Source organism: Falco naumanni, chromosome 6 (genome assembly GCF_017639655.2).
Source record: "Falco naumanni isolate bFalNau1 chromosome 6, bFalNau1.pat, whole genome shotgun sequence".
Taxonomy (NCBI): Eukaryota; Metazoa; Chordata; class Aves; order Falconiformes; family Falconidae; genus Falco; species Falco naumanni.
This window is the reverse complement of record NC_054059.1, coordinates 79,940,654-79,959,860: the sequence shown is the minus strand read 5'-3', so window position 1 is coordinate 79,959,860 and position 19,207 is coordinate 79,940,654. Positions and strand designations below refer to the sequence as shown.

General features: G+C 44.0%; 2 protein-coding genes across 2 annotated transcripts; one reads left to right on the top strand and one right to left on the bottom strand.

The window, feature by feature from the left end:
* Nucleotides 1-370: 370 nt before the first annotated feature.
* On the bottom strand, nucleotides 371-1,327 carry LOC121090453 (taste receptor type 2 member 9-like). The gene has a single exon (XM_040599011.1). The coding sequence runs from the start codon at nucleotides 1,325-1,327 to the stop codon at nucleotides 371-373; it is 957 nt and encodes a 318-aa protein (XP_040454945.1).
* A 2,370-nt stretch (nucleotides 1,328-3,697) lies between these two features.
* LOC121090649 (meprin A subunit alpha-like) lies at nucleotides 3,698-17,562 on the top strand. Its single transcript, XM_040599374.1, has 13 exons — nucleotides 3,698-3,706; nucleotides 4,811-4,835; nucleotides 4,945-4,998; nucleotides 6,715-6,755; nucleotides 6,842-6,917; nucleotides 7,765-7,882; nucleotides 9,267-9,442; nucleotides 9,643-9,864; nucleotides 10,761-10,907; nucleotides 13,739-13,954; nucleotides 14,304-14,777; nucleotides 14,940-15,113; nucleotides 17,519-17,562. Exons 1-13 carry the CDS (start codon nucleotides 3,698-3,700, stop codon nucleotides 17,560-17,562), a joined length of 1,776 nt encoding a protein of 591 aa, XP_040455308.1.
* The last annotated feature ends 1,645 nt before the right edge of the window (nucleotides 17,563-19,207 follow it).

Here is a 19,207-nt window from a genome sequence, read left to right as displayed (position 1 = left end):
AAACATAAAACAAAATAGATATAAACAGGTTGTTTAGGTAAGTAGCTTCAATCAGAAAACACCAAAGCATTTTTAGAAGGTTTTCAGTATTGTTATTCCCCTTTTGCAGCTAGCCCATGTACCAGGTCTAAATTACTTTGTTACTGACAATAATTTAACACAAAGAATTATCTAAATCAGATTATAATATTTATTTATTTAGTGCATAATAATGTAGTTCAAAGCATTATAGTGAAGTTTTCTTAACTTGCTGAAGATAGAACATCTGTATCATCTACACTGTCTGGAGAGCTGCATTAGAGATTAAATTATGTGATTTTTATAACAAAATATCAACATTTTTAATGGGTTCCAGCTTTTATTACAGTTTCTACCTCATACAAACCTTGCACTTCACACAGGGCAGAGTCCTTAGCAGTGCCTTTTCCAGTTTGGGATTGCTGAAAATCAGAACAAGGGAATGAACAGCCGGAAGAGCACAGTGAAATACTAAAATGACAAATGTCACGGGACCTTGCTCCCTTGTGGTGTAAATCATTATCAAGACGAAACATATAAAGTTAATACTGTAAAGGAAGAAGAAAGACATAACATATTTCATTGCTTTGATATGGGCATCCATGCTGAGATTCTTCACTGAGTTTGTCTGCATCTTGCGTTGATGTTTCCAGAGAGAAAAGAGGAGGAGAAGGGCAGAAAAGGTTACAACCATGAATGCACTGACAATTCCAAAGCCACCAACAATAAAAACAGGGAAATAATGTTCATCCATTTCGACTTTCAGTTTCCACGTATTTGCTAGGATGGTGGAATTATTGAGGTTTTTACAGGGTGCCATGTAAGTGATGTTGTAGATGAGGATGCAGAGGAACAGGGATGAAAGCACCGCACCCCACAACAGCCATGGCACAATCCTGTCAATTTTTGCTTTCAGGTAGATGAAGAAGATGTGCCTGAAATTTGCGATTTTTATGCAATAAAAAACACAAAGCCAGGCAGAAACCCACATGTTGGAAGAATGTAAAAAGCTCTGAAGAGCTGAAAGTAGTTCAGGTATGGGGTGAACATGAAATGACCAGGGGTAAATTATTGAAAGAAAGAAATACAGCCATGTGACGCACAAATGCCAAAACCTAGAGCATCCCAGAAACATCACGATTTTCTCATTAGAGCTGAAGATTTTCTTTTTGGCCCAAGAAATACAAAGCACAAAAACAATGAAAACATTTATCCATATGCCAGCAAATGCCTGAAGTGTGATGAGGACCAGAACCATGGCATCGTGTGAAGTGACATTAAGTTTATCTTGAGAGTAGCAAGCTTCCATCCTCCCAAGCTGGGTAACAGTGCTCTGCTGGAAAAGTAGTTTGTTGCACCAATGCTTAACGCAGGTCAGCAGCTGCTGTTCCCCAAGTGTCACGTATGGAAACAGGAGCTTTATAGAGCTGCTGGTGGTGGTGATTTTGGTGCTGCTTCTATGCAGAGTAGGGCAGGTGCAGGAATGTAAATGTGCTGGGTATTCCCTTACCTGGTATCAGTGTTGCTCTTCAATATTTGAATTTCAGTTCAGAAGAGCTGTGCTGGGCGACACAAACAACGCAGATGTTTTTCTGTGGTGGACAGTGTTGAGATTTAGTGACTGTCCCGTGTTTGATCACTGCCAGGATTCACGGTCTGGGTTCTCCTGTCCCTTTGTTGCCAATGATGCTCACACAGAGGGGTGCGCTTAGTGAAGCACAGTCGGGGGAGTCCCTGTGCTCTATCATCTGAGAGCCCAGGAGCTGCAAAATTCAACCAAGATGCTGGAAACTGGAGTTAATTTGGACCCTCCATGGGCACTGAAGTCCATGTTAGTTTTCCCAACAGTAATGCCTTAATCATAAGTGAAGAGCCAAATGGTGGAGGGAGGGCACTGAAGGAAAAGCAGGACTTTCTTTTAAAGGTTTAAGTTGAAGCATATAGAGGAAAAAGGCAAAAATAAGCATGAGCCTCCATGCCAAGGCTCAAAACTCATCTGCTAGCAACATGAAGAGTTTTAGAGGTGGGACCATGCTGGGCTCCTGACACACTGACATACCCTCAAACCTCCAAATGGCTTCAGATCCTGAAAACTGTGGGTTTTTAACAAGCAGTGTGTTAAGCTCTGTAGGGTGTGGACTGCCTATAGACTTTGGGTTTGTACAGGACCTTGCACATCGGACCTTGCAAACCAGAACCCCAGTTACTGACTAGATCTTGGATGGTGTTGTGATGTAATCAGCAAAAATTTAAATCACAGCAAATAGCTGTCTACCTACAAGAAATAAACCAGCAGCATTTTCCCTCTTCAGAGTGATGCACTTGTTTTCTGGGGGACATAAATGCAAGCACTACTCTGAATATTATCACACGTTCCTTTTTGCATTTTCTTTGCTAAGGACCTTGCTATAGCATTAACACATTGAAATGTGTTCAAAGAAGGCCTAGAGTTCATCTCAACAACAAAACATGATGCCTACCACATGGTCCCATGCAATCCATTCAGATAGCCCAGTGGCTTTTAATAAAAGTTCTAGTGAGATCTTCACCACCCTTTATTTTTCATGTTGCCTAGAAAACATGAATGTCATAGCTTGGTTTGGATGCAGTCATTCAAAAACATTATGGATCATTTAAATCTAGTCATGCTTGACTGAAGTGATGTTAGAGACAGTCACTGCGCTTATGGATGGATCTTGTCTATGGATGTTGTCTGGAAGCTCAAAAGAGAATTGCTTAAGGAAAACAACTCATTCTCTGGGGCTAACAATGCAAGAATTAATGTGAAGTCAGATGATCTCCAGGTCCTTTAGACCTGCAAAAAGTCAGGAAGGAAGTTGTCAAACTGTGATGGAGATCAGACTCCTCGCGTGTGTGTGTGTGTGCAGAGGAACCTTATAGGCACTGGACACAACACTGCTGGCCTGCAGGGACTATCAGTAAGAAGCAGCATTTAATGCATACCCATTTCTCTGTATCTTATTTGCTATCAGCTTCATGTCTAGGGAGGGTGGAAGTTTTACAGACTGGGTGGCAAGGAGGCAAATCCATTATTTTTGTTTTGGTCTATGCCCTTGGGTCCAGAAGTCTGGGCTGGCTTGTGCCAGCTGGCCATTGGTGGCTTTTCTTCCCCTGCAAGTTGTGTTTCTGGAGGCTGATCTGGGAATTTCTCTCCCTCTAACCCCCATTCTGCTGCTCCTGTGACATGCGGGCTGGGAACTGACAGATGCTTGTTGGTGAATTCAGTTTGTGTCCTCTCTTCTGGCCTTGATTTCATGGGATGGTTTTATGGGATGGTTTGTGGACACGTCTCTAGGGGAAGGATGCTGATGAGGCATGTCGACTAACTTCTTTGCACTCACTGGTACTTCACTCCCCTCTCCCATCCCCGTAGATGCCCCATGCAGGTAGCAGTACTGGGTGTGCCACCTGTAGAGACGCTGGACTCTCGAGGTGGCCTGTCCTGGCCCCCACCACTTCAGGCTGGTGCAGCTGCCCCCTTCCTGTCCCATAACAACCCTCTCACTTCTTGCAGTGCCCAACACCTGGGGTCTCACCAGGGAGGACGGACTGCCAGCAGGTTGCAAAGCATGGCCAGGGAGCTGCCTACTGAATATCTCCTCTTTCCTATTCTGCGGCCAGGCAAGGACAGTCCTTCCCCCAGGGATGGGGGTGCAACATGAGCCGGGTAAGTGAGCAAAGGGGAGGCAAAGGTAGCAGCAGTGGTGGGAAGGTGGGAGGAGGAGGAGGTGCAGGAAGTGTGTGGGAGCAAGAGAGCTGCAGAAGCGTGCAAAACCCCTTCATGTGGCTGCCAGGAGGAAAATCCCGCTGAGCAGTCAGAGGCAAAGCTCAGCCCTGCTTTTGCCTTCTCACCGAGGAGTCTTTCTCCTGCTCTGCTTCACCCTGGCCCACATGACTTGCGTTCAAAGGGAAAGACTGGGGTGGGATTCCCATGCAAAACACTGGGAGCACATGGCTTCATGGGCACGTGAGTGGGACCAAATGACTTCTCGCTGTACTCCTGCTCTGAGATACAAAGTCTTTGAGATCTCCTGAAGAAACCCAAACCAACACGGTCTGCTGGAAGTTGGTGGCTGGCTTTCTGTTGATTACAAAAATAATGCTATTTTTAAATTAAAGATGATGCTTTACCCATAGAATCAGAGGAAAACAAAAATTTGTTTGCATCTACCAAGATGTTTTCAGGAATAAAAAACCTCAACCCACCAAGCAAGCCTTCTCTTAAATTGATTTATTCAGCTTGCAAACCACAAGCCTCTTTTTCCAAAAGGTTGTTACTTTCCTACTCATCAGCTTTGGTGGTCTCATGTCAGGATGAGGTCAGGATGGTGTGTAAAGCAGAAGAATGAGATTTTCTCTGAAGAAGTCACAGAAATTTTAAATAGTTTGGTAGCTCCTGATTGCTACAAGGGTTAACATGCTAAGAATAGTTATAAAATGGGGAGGCAGATTGCTTATTGGGTTGGCTTATGGCTATATCTATGAAGATTAAAGTCTGCTCTTCCTTTTAAAGTTCAACTTTTTTGATGGCTTATGCTTATCAGTGCTTCTGAAGCCTATTTACCTGCAGGACACTATATCTAGACTGGCAGGTAGCAGCAGATGATCTTCTGAAATGAATTCCTGGAGGATATGGTGTTTCACAGCACTGGTTTCCTGCTCCTCTGCCTTTACGGTATTCCCAGTTGTTCCTCTATTTTCTTGCTTGGGATCAGGGTGAGACTTCACTTCACTTGTCTGTGATTTTGAAACTGTACTTTCTCCGTTTCAGATCCAAAACTCTGTTGAAGACAGAGGTAAGGATGCGATATTTTTGTGTTAACGGAAGCCTATCTGTCATCGTGGACAATCATATCAACTCGTGTCATTGAGTCACTAACTTAGGTGTATTACTTCTTTTGATAGTTAATGATGTTGATGGAGGACAGCTTAGAAAGGACATTCCAGAAATAAACTCAGGTAAGTCTGGACACTAAGTAAGCAGACTGTTCGATTATTACAGAGATGTGAGATAGCCTTTGAAGACCACAAGCCTGGCAGATGAGATGGCACCAGAGGGAACTGAAAGCTCCCTCCTATGTGAAAAAAAATATCCCAAATGCATCCTGGATACAGTGAGTATGGCAAGGCACTTAAAAATACGTGAGGTGAACCCCAGCTGCTTTTGGAGAGAGGGAAGACCTTCATTTTGCAGTCTGGTAGTAGTGAGAGAGGACAGAAAGGCAAGAGCAGGGCACAGGGCAGAAGACAGAAAGATTCATGAAAGGTTGATGTTGGAAAGGAAAAATGGAAAGGCCAGGAAATTTCCACAAGAATAGTTCTGCAGGAAACCAAAGATCTTAATCTTAATCTTGGAAACACACTCAACTGCTGCTGGGGAAGGCTCAGCAACCCCTGGACTGCACCTGCATCCCCCCCCACAGCGCTATTCTGCAACACATGCCCCAGAGGAACCTTGGCAGTGGCTCTAATTCAACTTCTGCTTCATTACTGTGCCTTTATCTTAAGTGAGTTGGTTGGTTTCACATGACTGATGACCAAGATATGAAGCTTAAGTACCTTCAGCCCTGCCCCAGAGTTTCAGAGCATTGCCATGAGAGAGTTTCCGTTTCCTGACATTGTTATCTGCTCTAATGTAAGTTTCCTCTGGTTTTTCTGGCAGAACAGAAAATATGGTGTAGCATGGAGGTGTTTTGGTGTTTTGGTTTGGGTTTGTTGTTTTTTTTTCTCTCCATATGTATGTGAGGAGAATATAAATTCTTTGTATAATAAAAGATCTGAAGATGAGCTGTCTATGCCAGGATTGTGCTTAAATGAAAGGGCATTAAATGAAAATGTTACACTAGAGGACAATACAGTGGCTGGGGTTTGGGCTCAGCTCTGCGTGGGGAATCTGGCGCTTTAAAAAAATAAGGGGATAAAATGAGAGTCTCAAATGCTGTGTTTTTAAAGCATGGAAGGTTTGGACCAGCTGCTTAAAACACAGGTATCTCGTGCCAGTTCAAATCCATGCCCTCCAAGCACCTCTATAGAAGGGGAAGGAGTCTCCCAAACTTTGTGTCTAGCAGCCCATGTGGATCGTTTGGACATCCTTGTGCATCTCAAGTGGTACCAGACACTTATGTTTAGGCAACTGGATGGACACACAGCTATCCATCTGAGGGGATCGGAGACACATAGCACATAGATTTAATTGCTTCAGCCTGAGCTTGATGCAGGCTGAACCTCTTCCTTCTCTAGAATTCTGGTCTTTCTTCTTTGATGACGTGGTCAATCCCAGATGATTAGCCTAGGTTAGCTAACTAGTTAGGCTATTTAGATGCCTAACTTCTGAATAAATCCATTCCACCCGTACATCAACTTCAATGTTCACAAGTCCGGAGTTGTTTCAGGATACAAGCCTGAGAAAAAGAATAAAATCTCCTCTGGGCAGGTGTTATGAAATTTTTATGGAAATCATAATTCATTCCCAAATCCCCCTTAGCAGTGGATGGAGGACTGGCATGTTATAGTGCGGCAGTGGTTATTTGTTTGCTTGCTTCTGGGCAGTTGCTGTTTAAAGGGAGGTGGGTTCATTGATGAGACAGCCTGATAGATTGTAAGGTCTTTGAAAAAACACATATTGTAGTGCTTGATATGTTACTCTGGCCTAAATGGTTGTTTATCTCCTTTCAGAAACAGGAATGAAGCTTTTTGAGGGTGATATTATCTTACCGGTATGTGCTGCTGATCTAAACCAACATTAGCAAGAGCGTAGATTGGGCTTAAAATGTTAACACAAGCATGTTGATCTCATTAACAGCTGGAGAGGAATGCTCTGAGAAACAACTCCTACAGATGGAATTTCCCCATCCCCTATATCCTAGCTGACAGCCTGGGTAATAAGACTTTTTATTATGGTAGCACTGTATTATTGCATTAGATATACCCTGGTTTTGCCCAGCTCTCTGGGCCGCTTTTGTTTCATTTGCTATTGAGTTGTGCTGCATTTAAGCCTTTGTGACTGCTGGCCAGCACTTTGTTTGCAATGTAACAGCTCCAGTGACTGGCCAGATGCTGATGAGCAGCCAGTTTAACTGGTATCAGTGTTATCTGGCTGAGATCTCTAGATAATGAAGTCAGGAAATGCTAATCTCAAGAACATGCATGTTGATCTACTGCACCCTTTGTGCCTTATCTCTTCTTAACAGTCCCAGCTTAGTACAGGCAGAAAGGAAATGCAGATATAAGAAAAATCGTTCAGAGCATTCTCCCTTCTTGTTTTCATTTAAATTTAGACAATATTTTAAATTGTGAACAAGTTAGGAGTACAAGCTAATAGCAAATCGGTGTTAAAATCCTATGGATCTCTCCTGTGTTTACTAGCCCTGAGCTCAAAGTTTGCAGTACTTGAACTTATATGATAACATGCAATAAAATTACTCAACAAAAACTAAGCAGTGCCATGGATGCCCAAAAGCCTTCTTGTTTTGTTTTTTTTTTTTTTCAGTACAATCAGCTTATCTAATAAAAGATATTATTTCTCCATATGGCCTCTGCCAAAGTTACTCCAGTCAGGGAATTCTGCTAACAGAGCCTCTGGCTCTTTCGTCCAGGCAGATACTTTTAATACGTGTTCATATTTTTAATGCATGCTTGTTCATACTTTCTATCTAGAATTATATATATTTATAACATTATAAAAGCAGAACAACTGCAATTGTCATCCTCTGCTCTGTGTTTCAGATCTGAATGCTAAAGGTGTTATCCTGCAGGCGTTTGACATGTTCAGGCTGAAGTCTTGTGTTGATTTCAAGCCCTATGAAGGGGAACAGACTTACCTGAAGTTTGAGAAGCTGGATGGGTAATTTTGTATTAACAATCCAGTTTGTATCACCTTGTTTGATATGATAGTTTTTCCAGCTGAGGAGACATTCATTTTCTTTCTTGCTCATACAAAGGACATAAACTCCTGAGCCACATTTCTGTCCCACAGCTTGTTTGTATTACACTGGAGTAACCAATGGTGTTTTCTGTTTGTGGTGTGCTCTTAATGTAAGAAAAGACTATTTTATTCCCATTTGCATCCTAGTTATTGAAGTGAATCCCCTTCTTAGTGCTCTTTTAGGGAAAAAAACTTCCTCCTGGCATTGGTTTGGGCAGGGTATGTCACTGGTGCGTTGGCATTAGCGTGGAGCTTCGTCCTTGCTTTCAGATGCAGGGTTGGTTTTTCCTGACCAAATGTTGAAGCCAACAACCTCTACCATCGTGCAGGTCACCACAGGTTCCTTTGCTCAGCTGGGGAGGAGGTGACTCTTCCAAGCCACAAACCCTATCATCTAAAACAGAAGCCTAAAATAAGTCTGGTGACTCACATGCCAGATGCCTGTTACTGTCCAGGCACCATGAAGGTGCCAGTGAAGATAACTCAGTGGCAGGTGCCAACACTGGCTGATAAAGTTAGGTCATGGGATTTCTCTGCTTGCTGGGAAGGACCATCAGGAAGCTGGTGACACTAGCTAGTGTCTGTGTCTAGGAATCTGGTGTAGATCTGCCCTGGGGTGTGCGCAGCAATTTTGGGTAGCTTTTTGCTTTTTTTTTTTTTTTTTTTTTTTTTTTTTTAAGCACACGGTGCTGAGTTGTTTCTGAATAGACATGAAAAGTTAGGATTCAAATCAGTATTCAGGATTCAAACCAGGGAAGCTGATACAGCCTGAGTTCACTGGAGGCTGCTCAGTACCTTTGAAAATAGGGCCACTTATTTAGATGCTTTGGTAAACATACAAATAAACAACACCCAGTGCAGTGTATGAGGTTATAAGGCACCTGCTCTACTTCCCTGTGCTGCTCATACTCTTCTACTACCCTTGCTATACTGTTTGAGCTGGGGCTGCCCAGCGTTGAAGAGCAATAGCATTTGCCATCACCACCCCCTTCACAAGAACTGCAGCCAGCTGCAGAACATGCATGCACTGCTCGCAGGGAGGGCAAAATGAAATGAGAAGTTCAGTCACATCTTGGGCAGGGACTCATTGCCAGACTGCGGCAGGATGCTGAAGGTACACATTGCTCTGTATTCTGGCACTGCAAACCTATCGCGGCAAGACTGTCAAACTCAGGTGAGAAATTCTAAAAAATATTGATTTTTTGTACTTTCACCTTGATCAGGCAGTTGAGTTAACATGTAGATACAAATCATAGACGATATAATGCAAAATAGGTGCAATATCTGAGTCTTTGCCTTACAGGTGCTGGTCTCATGTGGGGGACCTGCAGAGTGGCCAGACAGTGTCTATAGGAGAGAGATGTGACTATAAAGCCATAGTCGAACATGAGGTCCTGCATGCCCTGGGGTTTTACCATGAGCAATCCAGGACAGATCGCGATGACTATGTTCAGATATGGTGGGATGAAATTATTGAAGGTATGATGCCGGTCTGAAATGATTGAGATGTAGATGCATGTCTCTGTTTTACAATGCTAAAATGTCTTTGGTTGAGAATGGCTGCTTACATTTTAACAAGTGGACCATCATTTAGTAACAGGTAAAACATTTTTAAAAGATGTTGTGTGCTCAGCTTTATTTCTGGTCTTACCTAATCAGTTTTGTATGTTTTTGTCTAGGTTTTGCATATGCCTTTGACAAACACAATGATAGTTTCCTTGATGACCTCAATACCCCATATGATTATGAGTCAGTCCTGCACTATGGACCATATTCTTTCAACATCAATAGCAGCATTCCTTCTATTACAACAAAAATTCCTAAATTTAATGAGATCATTGGGCAGAGGCTGGATTTAAGCAGGATTGACTTACTGAGGCTGAATCGCATGTACAACTGCAGTAAGTTCTTCTTCTCACACATGTATTTGAAAATCCTTGCTCAAGCTTCACTATAACATGGATGGAGTCACATGAGAGGAACAGGAACGCTACACACTTGGGTTCCTCTTGCAGTGCTAAGAGAAACTATATTTTTTACACAGCAGCAAGCTCCATGGTGGCCAGATCCCCATTTCTTTTTTACAGAATACCTTTGAATTGAATCACAGGTCTAACACCTTTAATTCATATGGACTTCCATGATATTACTTGTAATAGTTACCATTTCCTTCATTGATGATGATCATCATGCTGCTGCTGCTGATAAAATCTTCAAGTGACAGTGGTTCAGAATTGGCGTCTCTGAAATTAGAGTATCTCAAATTTTTTTTCTGCCTATGTGATGTTAGGTAAGACAATCGGAGTCAGGGGCACAAATGGGGATAATTGTGCTTTCCAGCTCCACTGGCAGAGCTATGAAGGTAAAAGCTCAACATGCTGTACAGTACTGGCATACTGTGTTAACACACACTTGAATATTTCCCCTAGCTTCAGCAGAACTACTTCTGATTTACTCCCTGAAGAGTGAAATGGGCCACAGAGCCTATCCCGGGCAGGCTTAGAGAAAATGATGGAAGTCTGGAAGGGAAAACTAGCCTGCAGGGGCCAAACTGGTTCCCACAAGGAAATATTCCACCGAGAATGGGAGAAGGATAAGATGTTTCTTTCAGGAGGAAACATCATTTATGTGTGGTAATGGAGATGTCGATGTGAAAGCCTTCATAGTCTTCAGTTGCATTAAGAATGTATTTCCTGGTGTTAAATGCTGTATGTAAACATTCTGGGATGGGATTAATGGTGAGAGACTTATTTGATGTCGATGGATGTGGTAAAACATGGTAATCCACTCCTGGCAGCTTCAAGCCTCACCTTCCTGGACCAGTGCTCCTTTGAATTCCTCAGTATCTGTGGGATGGTGCAAAGCAGACAAGACGGTGCTAACTGGGAACACACATTGGGCAGACCAGGAGAAGAAGACCATACTTTGGTGGGAAGCTGTGCAGGTACCAGGTGTAGTTTTAGATGGTCATTAGATTTTACCATGTTTTTATGTGATGTGGGAATGAAGATATACAGAGGTAAACAAGTCATTAGAAGTACCCTTCTGTTAATGTTAATCACTGCATACCTGATAGTAAACATGACTCTTGAATTTTCAGATAGAAAGGATAACAATTTTAATTTTAAATGTTTAACCCTTCTTTAAATCTTCTCCCTATATTGTATATCTTGTCAAGAAAATGACAGTTCGAGACTTAGGTGTTGTAAATTGCTGGTAGCTCCATTAAAGTGAAGAGAGCTCCACCAGATTGCTACAAGTGACTTTAGTGAAACTCCATAGAATTTCATCGGGTGGAACTCTTCTCCTTTTATGCATGTGACAGGATTTTGAGTAATTTTCTAGTCTTTGTTTAAAGGTGAAAGACGCTTTCCCTTTGTACAGGAGTTCATTTGAGGCATCTCCACAGAAGGATGCGCATAAGCAAATATTGCAAGACACAAATCTTGTTTATAGACAAATTCTGACATTGAAACCAATCCGGGATCATCAAAATAGGAAGCTGAGCTTCAGCAATCTGTCATGGAGCAAGAGGAAACCACCCTCAGAAGACTTCTTCAAGGGAGGGGTCGCTGTGTGATGCAGAGCCGTATCAGGAGGGTGTAGCTGCTGGTAATTCAAAGTTTGTTCGAGCTGGCCACACAGGGACGCTGAAGGATTATCTGAGAAGCAAACCGGCAGTGATTTCCTCTCCGCCAAGGAGAGTGTTGCATGGGGTCTTTTTGATTGAGGCTTTGGCTCCAACTGCACTGATTTAAACATACATTGAACAAATATTGGGTTCTGCAGTATTTTGATTGCTGCCAGGACACAGAAATTGAGTGAGGTCTGTTGTTTTCAGAGGCAGTGGGGAGAAAATTAAACGCTGGGGAGGAGCATCACGTAGACAGTCCAAAAATCTTCACGCAAAAAAGTCTCTTTTGAAAGTCACAGGCCTGAGCCTGCCTGGTCTGTGTTCAAGTGGCCATCGTTAGGCACATCTGCTTCCCCAACACAAGTGGTGCTTAGTCACAAAAGCATCTCATGGTGTGGGAGAGGAAAAAATATGCTGACTAGAAAGGAAAGTCATTTCTGTGGAACCTGCTCCCAGGAAGGAGAGAGTAAAAGATGGCTTGTGGCAGTAACAGGTCATGTTTGCTGCCTGATGCTGTGTTTGCCTACAGATTGGAGATCCTGTGTGTGCTGGTTTTGGCTGGGATAGATTTAATTTTCTTCATAGTAGCTAGTAGTCAGTCAGTGAGGAGGAAAGCAGACACATAGCAGGCAGGGCGAGGGGATGCTCCTATTCTCATCACACGCAGGGTTTGGGAGGGCAGATGTGTGCCCGGTGAAAGGCACCGTGCAAAAACCAGCCCTCGAAAGACGCTCTGAGCAGGGAGCAAAATGAACAGGAGGGTTGTTTAGGTCCCACCGTTGGCAATTGCTTGTTTCTAGAGGAACAAGTCCGTTTGGCTGTTGCTTGGTGGGCTGTTTGCTCATGGTCTGCAGGGTGTGCAGTTTGCTGACACTGAAGGCTCTGGATGTGTGACAGGGTGTGTGGCTGGGGAGTGACAGCGGCTTCCTGCCTCTCGTGGCTGGTGACAGATCATTAACTGCTCAGCTTCAAGGAGGGGGAAGAAAAACGTATAAAACTTAAGTAGTCAGCCTTCAGAAGTTTCCTGAGGGCAAACAGGTCAGCAGTTACTGGAAAATAAGCAGCTTCAGTGGGTGTTTGTAGGGGAACTAACTGCAGAAGGCCGGTGATGGGAGCACATCCAAACACAGGCATGAGGCTGGGAAAAAAAAACAAAAATGCATGGAGCTCAAAGCAGCATCAGGTGGCAATTCAGAATCGTCGTTGGCTATACAGTCCCTGCTACTTGCCTCAGTCGGCTTCCAGACAGGCAAGAAAAGTGCAAACCCATAGAGGCAGCCACAGGGTATTTGGAAATCCTCAGTGTGATGCAGGTTGAAAATGTCCTTGCTGTCAGGAGAGACCCTTCCTATGGGGGGTGTGTGGTGTGTGTGTACTGAGACTATTAGGTGAAGCTGGTGCACTGGCTCAGTTGCCTTCAAGAAGCTGATTTAAAATTGGAATATACAGAGCGAGGCTGATGCAGACAGAGAGTGCAAGTGTTCAGCCTTTGTAACCAGGAAGATCAAAGATCAAAGACTCTGAGGAGGTATCATTCTGGCCCACAGGTAGAACTGCCGACTAATTAGGAAATAAAGGAAATAGTTATTTCAAACACATTAGCATAAGGTAACATGAGTTGATACAAAGTAACTGGGCTGGGAGTTAATAAATCCTTTACCCATAGCAGAAGTATGGCAAAAATGTCTTCAGCTGCTTTTATAGGGATGTCTGATCTGTTGATAAAAGGGCATGATTTCTAGGCAAAGCAGAAGACTGAAGACATTGACCTAACAGGATCCTTCCAATACTTTCCTTCCTGTCTCCAAAAAAATCCCTGCCCAAGTGCATCCACTTAAAATTTGTATATGTTGACAGGACTAGCACTGTACGGTTTGTACTTAATTCCTAAAGAATGGAACCAAATGTGTACCTTATTTAATCAACTAGTTTGCAAGCCATATTTCAATGCATTTTCATTTTAATATTAATTTGCAATTTAGGGAGAATTCTTTTCTATTGAAATATTTTTTTTTTTCTACTTTGAAAATAACTTCTAGCTTAGGCAAGTGCAAACTGCACTAAAGCTTGTTTAGCACTGGCATTTCATTAGTGAGTGGATCAAAAACTTTTTTCACACCACTGTGTTTTGTTCTTCCCAGGTAGAGGATATTTCATGCACTTAGATACAAAAACTGGACATGCTGGTCAGTCAGCTCTTCTGGAATCTCGCATCCTTTATCCAAGGAAGAAGGAAAAATGCCTTCAGTTTTTCTACAGGTTAAATGGAAATCCACAGGATAAGCTAGTTATCTGGATTAAGAAAGATGATGGAACTGGAAATGTTAGACAGATGGAAAAGCTGCACACTATTACAGGTAGGTGAAACTGTTTTCATATCTGAACTGCTGGCAAACTTTGATGCTAGACAACACTGGCTTGGTTTATTGTATTAAAGTCTGCTCAAGTGTCTGATGTAAATCTAACCTTCATTTGCTTCAGCTGAGTAACATCCAGAGTTAGTGCCCGTGAGAAGAGAATTTGGCTCGGAGGTAGTTTCCTTAAGACTGTTCTGGGATTAGCTAGGGTGCAGGGCATTAGGCAATCGCCACCCAAACAGATCCTTCACCAAACAAACAGGTCACAGGACACTTGAGGAAGACACAGCTTGATTTGGGATTTTGTCCTGGACTTTTGATTGTCACACATATTTATTTCCCCCTTTAGCTGATGGAGAACATCACTGGAAATTGGCCAGCATTCCCTTTGGTGTCCAAACCAAATTCCGGTATGGGTTTCAGGGCATCAGAGGAGATCCAGCCCAGTCTGCTGGGGGGATAGCCATCGATGACACCAGCCTGACAGAGACGAACTGCCCCACCAATGTCTGGCACATCAGAAACTTCACATCTCTTTTTAACAGTACTTCAAAAGGCGATTATATCATAAGCCCCATATTTTACAGCTCGGAAGGCTATGCCTTTGCTTTACAGCTGTATCCTCACGGAAGAAATTCATCATCCTACGTGAATTACATGGGGATTACTTTCCATCTCTGCAGTAGTCCAAATGATGGCCTTCTGGAATGGCCGGCCGGGCACAGACAAGTTGTCTTGTCTGTTTTGGATCAAGACCCTGATGTAATCCACAGGATGTCCCTCAGCCTTAGCTTCACTACGGACCCAAACCAGCTAGTATATGGTAAGTCAGAGTGCACGGGGGAGAAATATGGAAGTGCCGAGGTCTGCTCAAGCTGGAGAAAACTGTTGAAAGCCAAGAGACCAGGCTAGGTTTGCTCTGCACGTAACACTACTGGGCTGACTAGATGTAAGCTTTAATTACTTTTATGGTTTTGCACAACAGGCAGAAATGACACCCTGCAGTGGGACAAGCCATCTATCACTGGAAATTTTTCTTCTTTCTGCAACTGCTACATGAGCCCAGGTGTTGGCTGGAATACGTTCCTGACCCACAGGGAGCTGCACTGGAAAAAATTCCTTAAAAATGACAGTCTTTTCATCTTTGCTGATTTTGAAGGTAAAGTATTATATTATCAGAATCCCCTCTGGAACAGAGCAGGTGCGTACTCTTCCATCTGTAAGGAAAGCACAGAAGATGAGGGTGATTAGCAAACATCTAAGGAAAGCACAGAAGATGAGGGTGATTAGCAAACATCTAGGGAGTCGTCTATTTCAGGAACAAGTTTTTTAAATGCCTAGTGATTTCAGGTACCTGGATTTTTGAATACCCAATATGAAACCCTATCAATGACCTTGATTCTCTGGTTCCTGAAAATCAGATTTTCAGGACAGATTATACTTCCATGTCTTGAAGATCAGTCTACTTAATGATGTCCCCATTTGCCACTACCCCTATATCCCTTCCCACTTAAGAGAATTGTGGTTTGACAATGAAGGTGTTCTTTTCAGACCTTGAAAAACTGGCAGAAGGAGGTTTTGATCCAAAGCTTCTCTCCTGAGGCTGCAATATTTGTCAGGACTGCGTGCAGCCGCTTTGCTCTGCCAAAGGAGGCAGGGAAAGGGAAGAAGGAGGAAAAGAGGTTTCTGGTGCAGAGGGCAGCCTGGCAGGCAGGTACCCACTGAGCAGGCCACTGCCTGTGCCCATCCTCTTGTGACAGCCATGTGTCAGATGGCTGTGTCCATCTTACTTCATGTTAGGTGGTCAAAAATGAATGTTATAGACAACATGGTGAGTCATTTGAGAGCAATGGGTACCTCTAGGGAGCAGTTGATCACATTTCATTATAGTTGTGATGAACTGCTCTTCTGATGTGCTAATCTAGTCACTGGCACATGGGGACAACCTGTTCCTGCATCTTTAAGGTTTCCTTCTTGAAGAATGTCCAGCTTTCCTGGACTCCTTGGGACTTCAGAACTGTCTTCCAAGGGACTCTGTCAGCAAGGCTCCTAAATAGGCCAACATTTAGATTGGATATCAGGAAAAATCTCTTCACTGGAAGGGTTGTCAAGCATTAGAACAGGCTGTCCAGGGAGGTGGTTGAGTCATCATCCCTGGAAGTGAAAAAACATCTATCCCCAAAAAACACATAGATGTGGCGCTTAGGGGCATGGTTCAGTGGTGGACTTGGCAGTCCTGGGTTAACAGTCGGACTTCATGATCTTAAAGGTCTTTTCCAAGCTAAATGATTCAATGATTCTGTGATCTCCACCGGCTGCGAGGGAATCCGTCATGGATGACAAATGGTGGGTGAGATGAATCCTATCACCCTTCTAAAGTGAATTTCCTTTGGAAAATGTCAGTGTCTGGAAAGTGGAAACATTTTGTATAAGTAAATAAACATTAAACCAGACTTGACCCAGGTCAGAGCACTTGTCTCAGGTAGGAGAGGATGGTTGAGTGTATGCTGTGATAATCCAAACTCACTCCGCACGGCTGAGGGATGTGAAAACCAGGCTGTGAACTTTCCTGGCAGGATTTGCCTCTTGCTGTTCATGGGGGGAAAAAAAAAACCAAAACAACCCAACAATTTTCTTGTTTTCATTCTAACAGAGAATTGAGAAACTTCTGAAAAGACAAGAACTTTTGCAAGATGGGAAAGCTGCTTCCCATGAAAGTATAAACAGGAACATGTACTGGTTAATAAAAATGCAGAGCAGTCTACAGTTCTGGCACACAGAGTGGCCCAGTTTTTCCGCAGGTTATGTAGGGCGTTCAGCAACACTTCCAAGTCCCCTTTAGCAATAAGAAAAGCAGCTGAGGCTTCTCTGTGCTTTCCCTGTCAGTGCTTTGTACTGGGAGTAATTCCCTGGGAGAGATTCAGTCCTGCTGTGTCATACGGGAGCCAGTGGTCCCAAAAACGTTTGCAGCTGCTAGGTGAAATTGTGGTTGAGAAACTGAAAGATTTGTTAAGAGACTACATTTAGTCTCCATTACAAATGGGTTCACCTTCATTTCTACATATTAAATCGAATATGGTCACATTTATAAGGTTCCAGCTTCTGCATTTGAATATTCGTTTTGATACCAGGGTGCCTAAAAACTCAGTGGCAGTGTTACATTGCCCTCTGATGAAAGCTGGAGGACCTGACACATGCCTCCCACTTCTCCACAAGCCTTTCCATCCTTCCCCTTCATGTCCCAGTCCTTTTTCAGATCACCTCTGACCCAAGACCTCTACTCTCTCACCCCCGTCTCTCTCCAGCTCAGCAATCCCTGGAGCCCTTTCTGGGGCTGAGAAAGACACAGACTGGAGTGCCGTGCATGCCTGCAGCTCCCTGCTAGTCCAGTTTCCCCTCCCACCTCCTTCGCTGAGTACTGCCGCAGCTTCCAGAGATATTTGGATGAATTATTGTTGCTTTATTTCTTGTGCCTGGAATCAGCCTGAAAGTCATCCCGAAATACATGATAGAACTGTACCATATACTCAATGTATTAAATTAAGGTTTCTTCTTTTCTTGCAGATCTCACCCCTCTGATTACATCTGAAGTCCCAGTCCATCCTTGAAGTGCCCGGAACTTCTTGACTACAAGTGCAGTCATCTATGACAGATAAAATATATTTCTTCACTTAAGAAACTGTATTCTGTGGTTTCTGTATTTTAAGAATTTGAACTAGGCTTCCCTGTTCATTTTAAGAGACTATATTCCTAGACTTTTCAAAGATTATTTTGGCCCAAGCAATGAAGGGCTTCTCTTAGTTATATCATCTTTTTTCTTCGCATGTTCTGTTCTTTTTGTTTATCTTTGCTGATGGCAATGCTTACTTCCCAGCTCTTGTCTCTGAAATCTCGGTGTCCAGCTTTCCCAAGCCAGAAGCACCGGTGCTTGACTTCCAAGACTTCCAGGACTTCCCTTTTCTCCCTATGGCCATTACCACTTCTTCAAGCCCAGCTTTTGATAACAGTCACTCCCAAGTATTCAGCTTGTTAGGTCACTGCTAAAAAGAATAGCATGCTTCCTTACCTTCATCTGCATCTGGACTCAATTCAACATTACTGAGAAGTTTTTGTGAAAACAGAATGGGAATTTGTTTGGATCTTATGGTGGGTTGACCCTGACTGGTCACCAGGTGCCTTCCAAGATTCTCTGTTGCTTCCCCTCCATCCACAAGATGGGGAAAAAAATATGATGACAAGCTTGGTAATGAAGATGAGGACAGGGAGATCACTTACCAGTTATTGCCATGGGCTAAACATCCTTGGTTTAGGGAAATTAATTGAATTTATTGCCTTTCAAACAGACTAGGATAATGAGAAGTGACAACAAATCTGAAAACACCTTCCCCCGCCCATCCCTTCTTCCCAGGCTCAGCTCCACTCCTGACATCTCTACCTCCTCCCCGCAAGCAGCACAGGGCGACAAGGTATGGGGGTTGCAGTCAGTTCCTTACGCATTATCTCTGCTGCTCCTTCCTCCTCGCTCTCTTCCCCTACTCCAGTGCGGGGTCCCACTCATGGGAGACAGTCCTTCATGAACTTCTCCAACGTGAGTCCTTCCCACGGGCTGCAGTTCTTTATGAACTGCTCCAGCATGGATCCCTTCCATAGCGGTCCTTCAGGAACAGACTGCTCCAGCATAGCCCAGACCCCACAGCGCTGCACGTCCTGCCAGGACCCTGCTTCAGCGTGGGCTCTCCATGGTTTCAGGACTTCCTTTGGGGCGCGTGCCCCTGCCCCGGCGTGGGGCTCTGCCGGGCTGTGGGGGGGGGAGCTGCCCCCCGGGGGCTCCGTGGGCTGGGGGCACAGCCTGCCCCACCGGGGGCTGCGCCGCGGGCTGGGGGGAGCCGCTGCTGCGGGGCCTGGAGCCCCCCGGCCTCCCCCTGCCCTGGCCTGGGGGCTGCAGGGCTGCGGCTCTCATGTTTTCTCACTCCTTTCTCCAGCTGCTGCCGTGCAGCAGTTTTCCCCCTTTCTTAAATACGTGATCACAGAGGTGCTGCTAACGTTGCTGAGAGGCTCAGCTTTGGCCAGTGGTGGGTCCGTCTTAGAACCACCTGAAACAGGCCCTGTCTGACATGGGGGAACTTCTGGCATCTTCTCACGGAAGCCACCCCTGTAGCCCTCCTGCTACCAAAACCTTGCCACGTGAACTGAATATGGGACGCATTTGGGGATGCATACATAGGGCAAGGTGCTAAATGAATATATTAAATG

Bases quoted from the DNA above. Each gene is read 5' to 3' on its own strand.
- LOC121090453 (XM_040599011.1), bottom strand. From the start codon at position 1,327: ATGGAAGCTTGCTACTCTCAAGATAAACTTAATGTCACTTCACACGAT.
- LOC121090649 (XM_040599374.1), top strand. The intron at 6,918-7,764 runs GTAATAAGACTT...TCTGTGTTTCAG, and splicing joins TATCCTAGCTGACAGCCTGG to ATCTGAATGCTAAAGGTGTT. The intron at 10,908-13,738 runs GTACCAGGTGTA...TGTTCTTCCCAG, and splicing joins TTTGGTGGGAAGCTGTGCAG to GTAGAGGATATTTCATGCAC.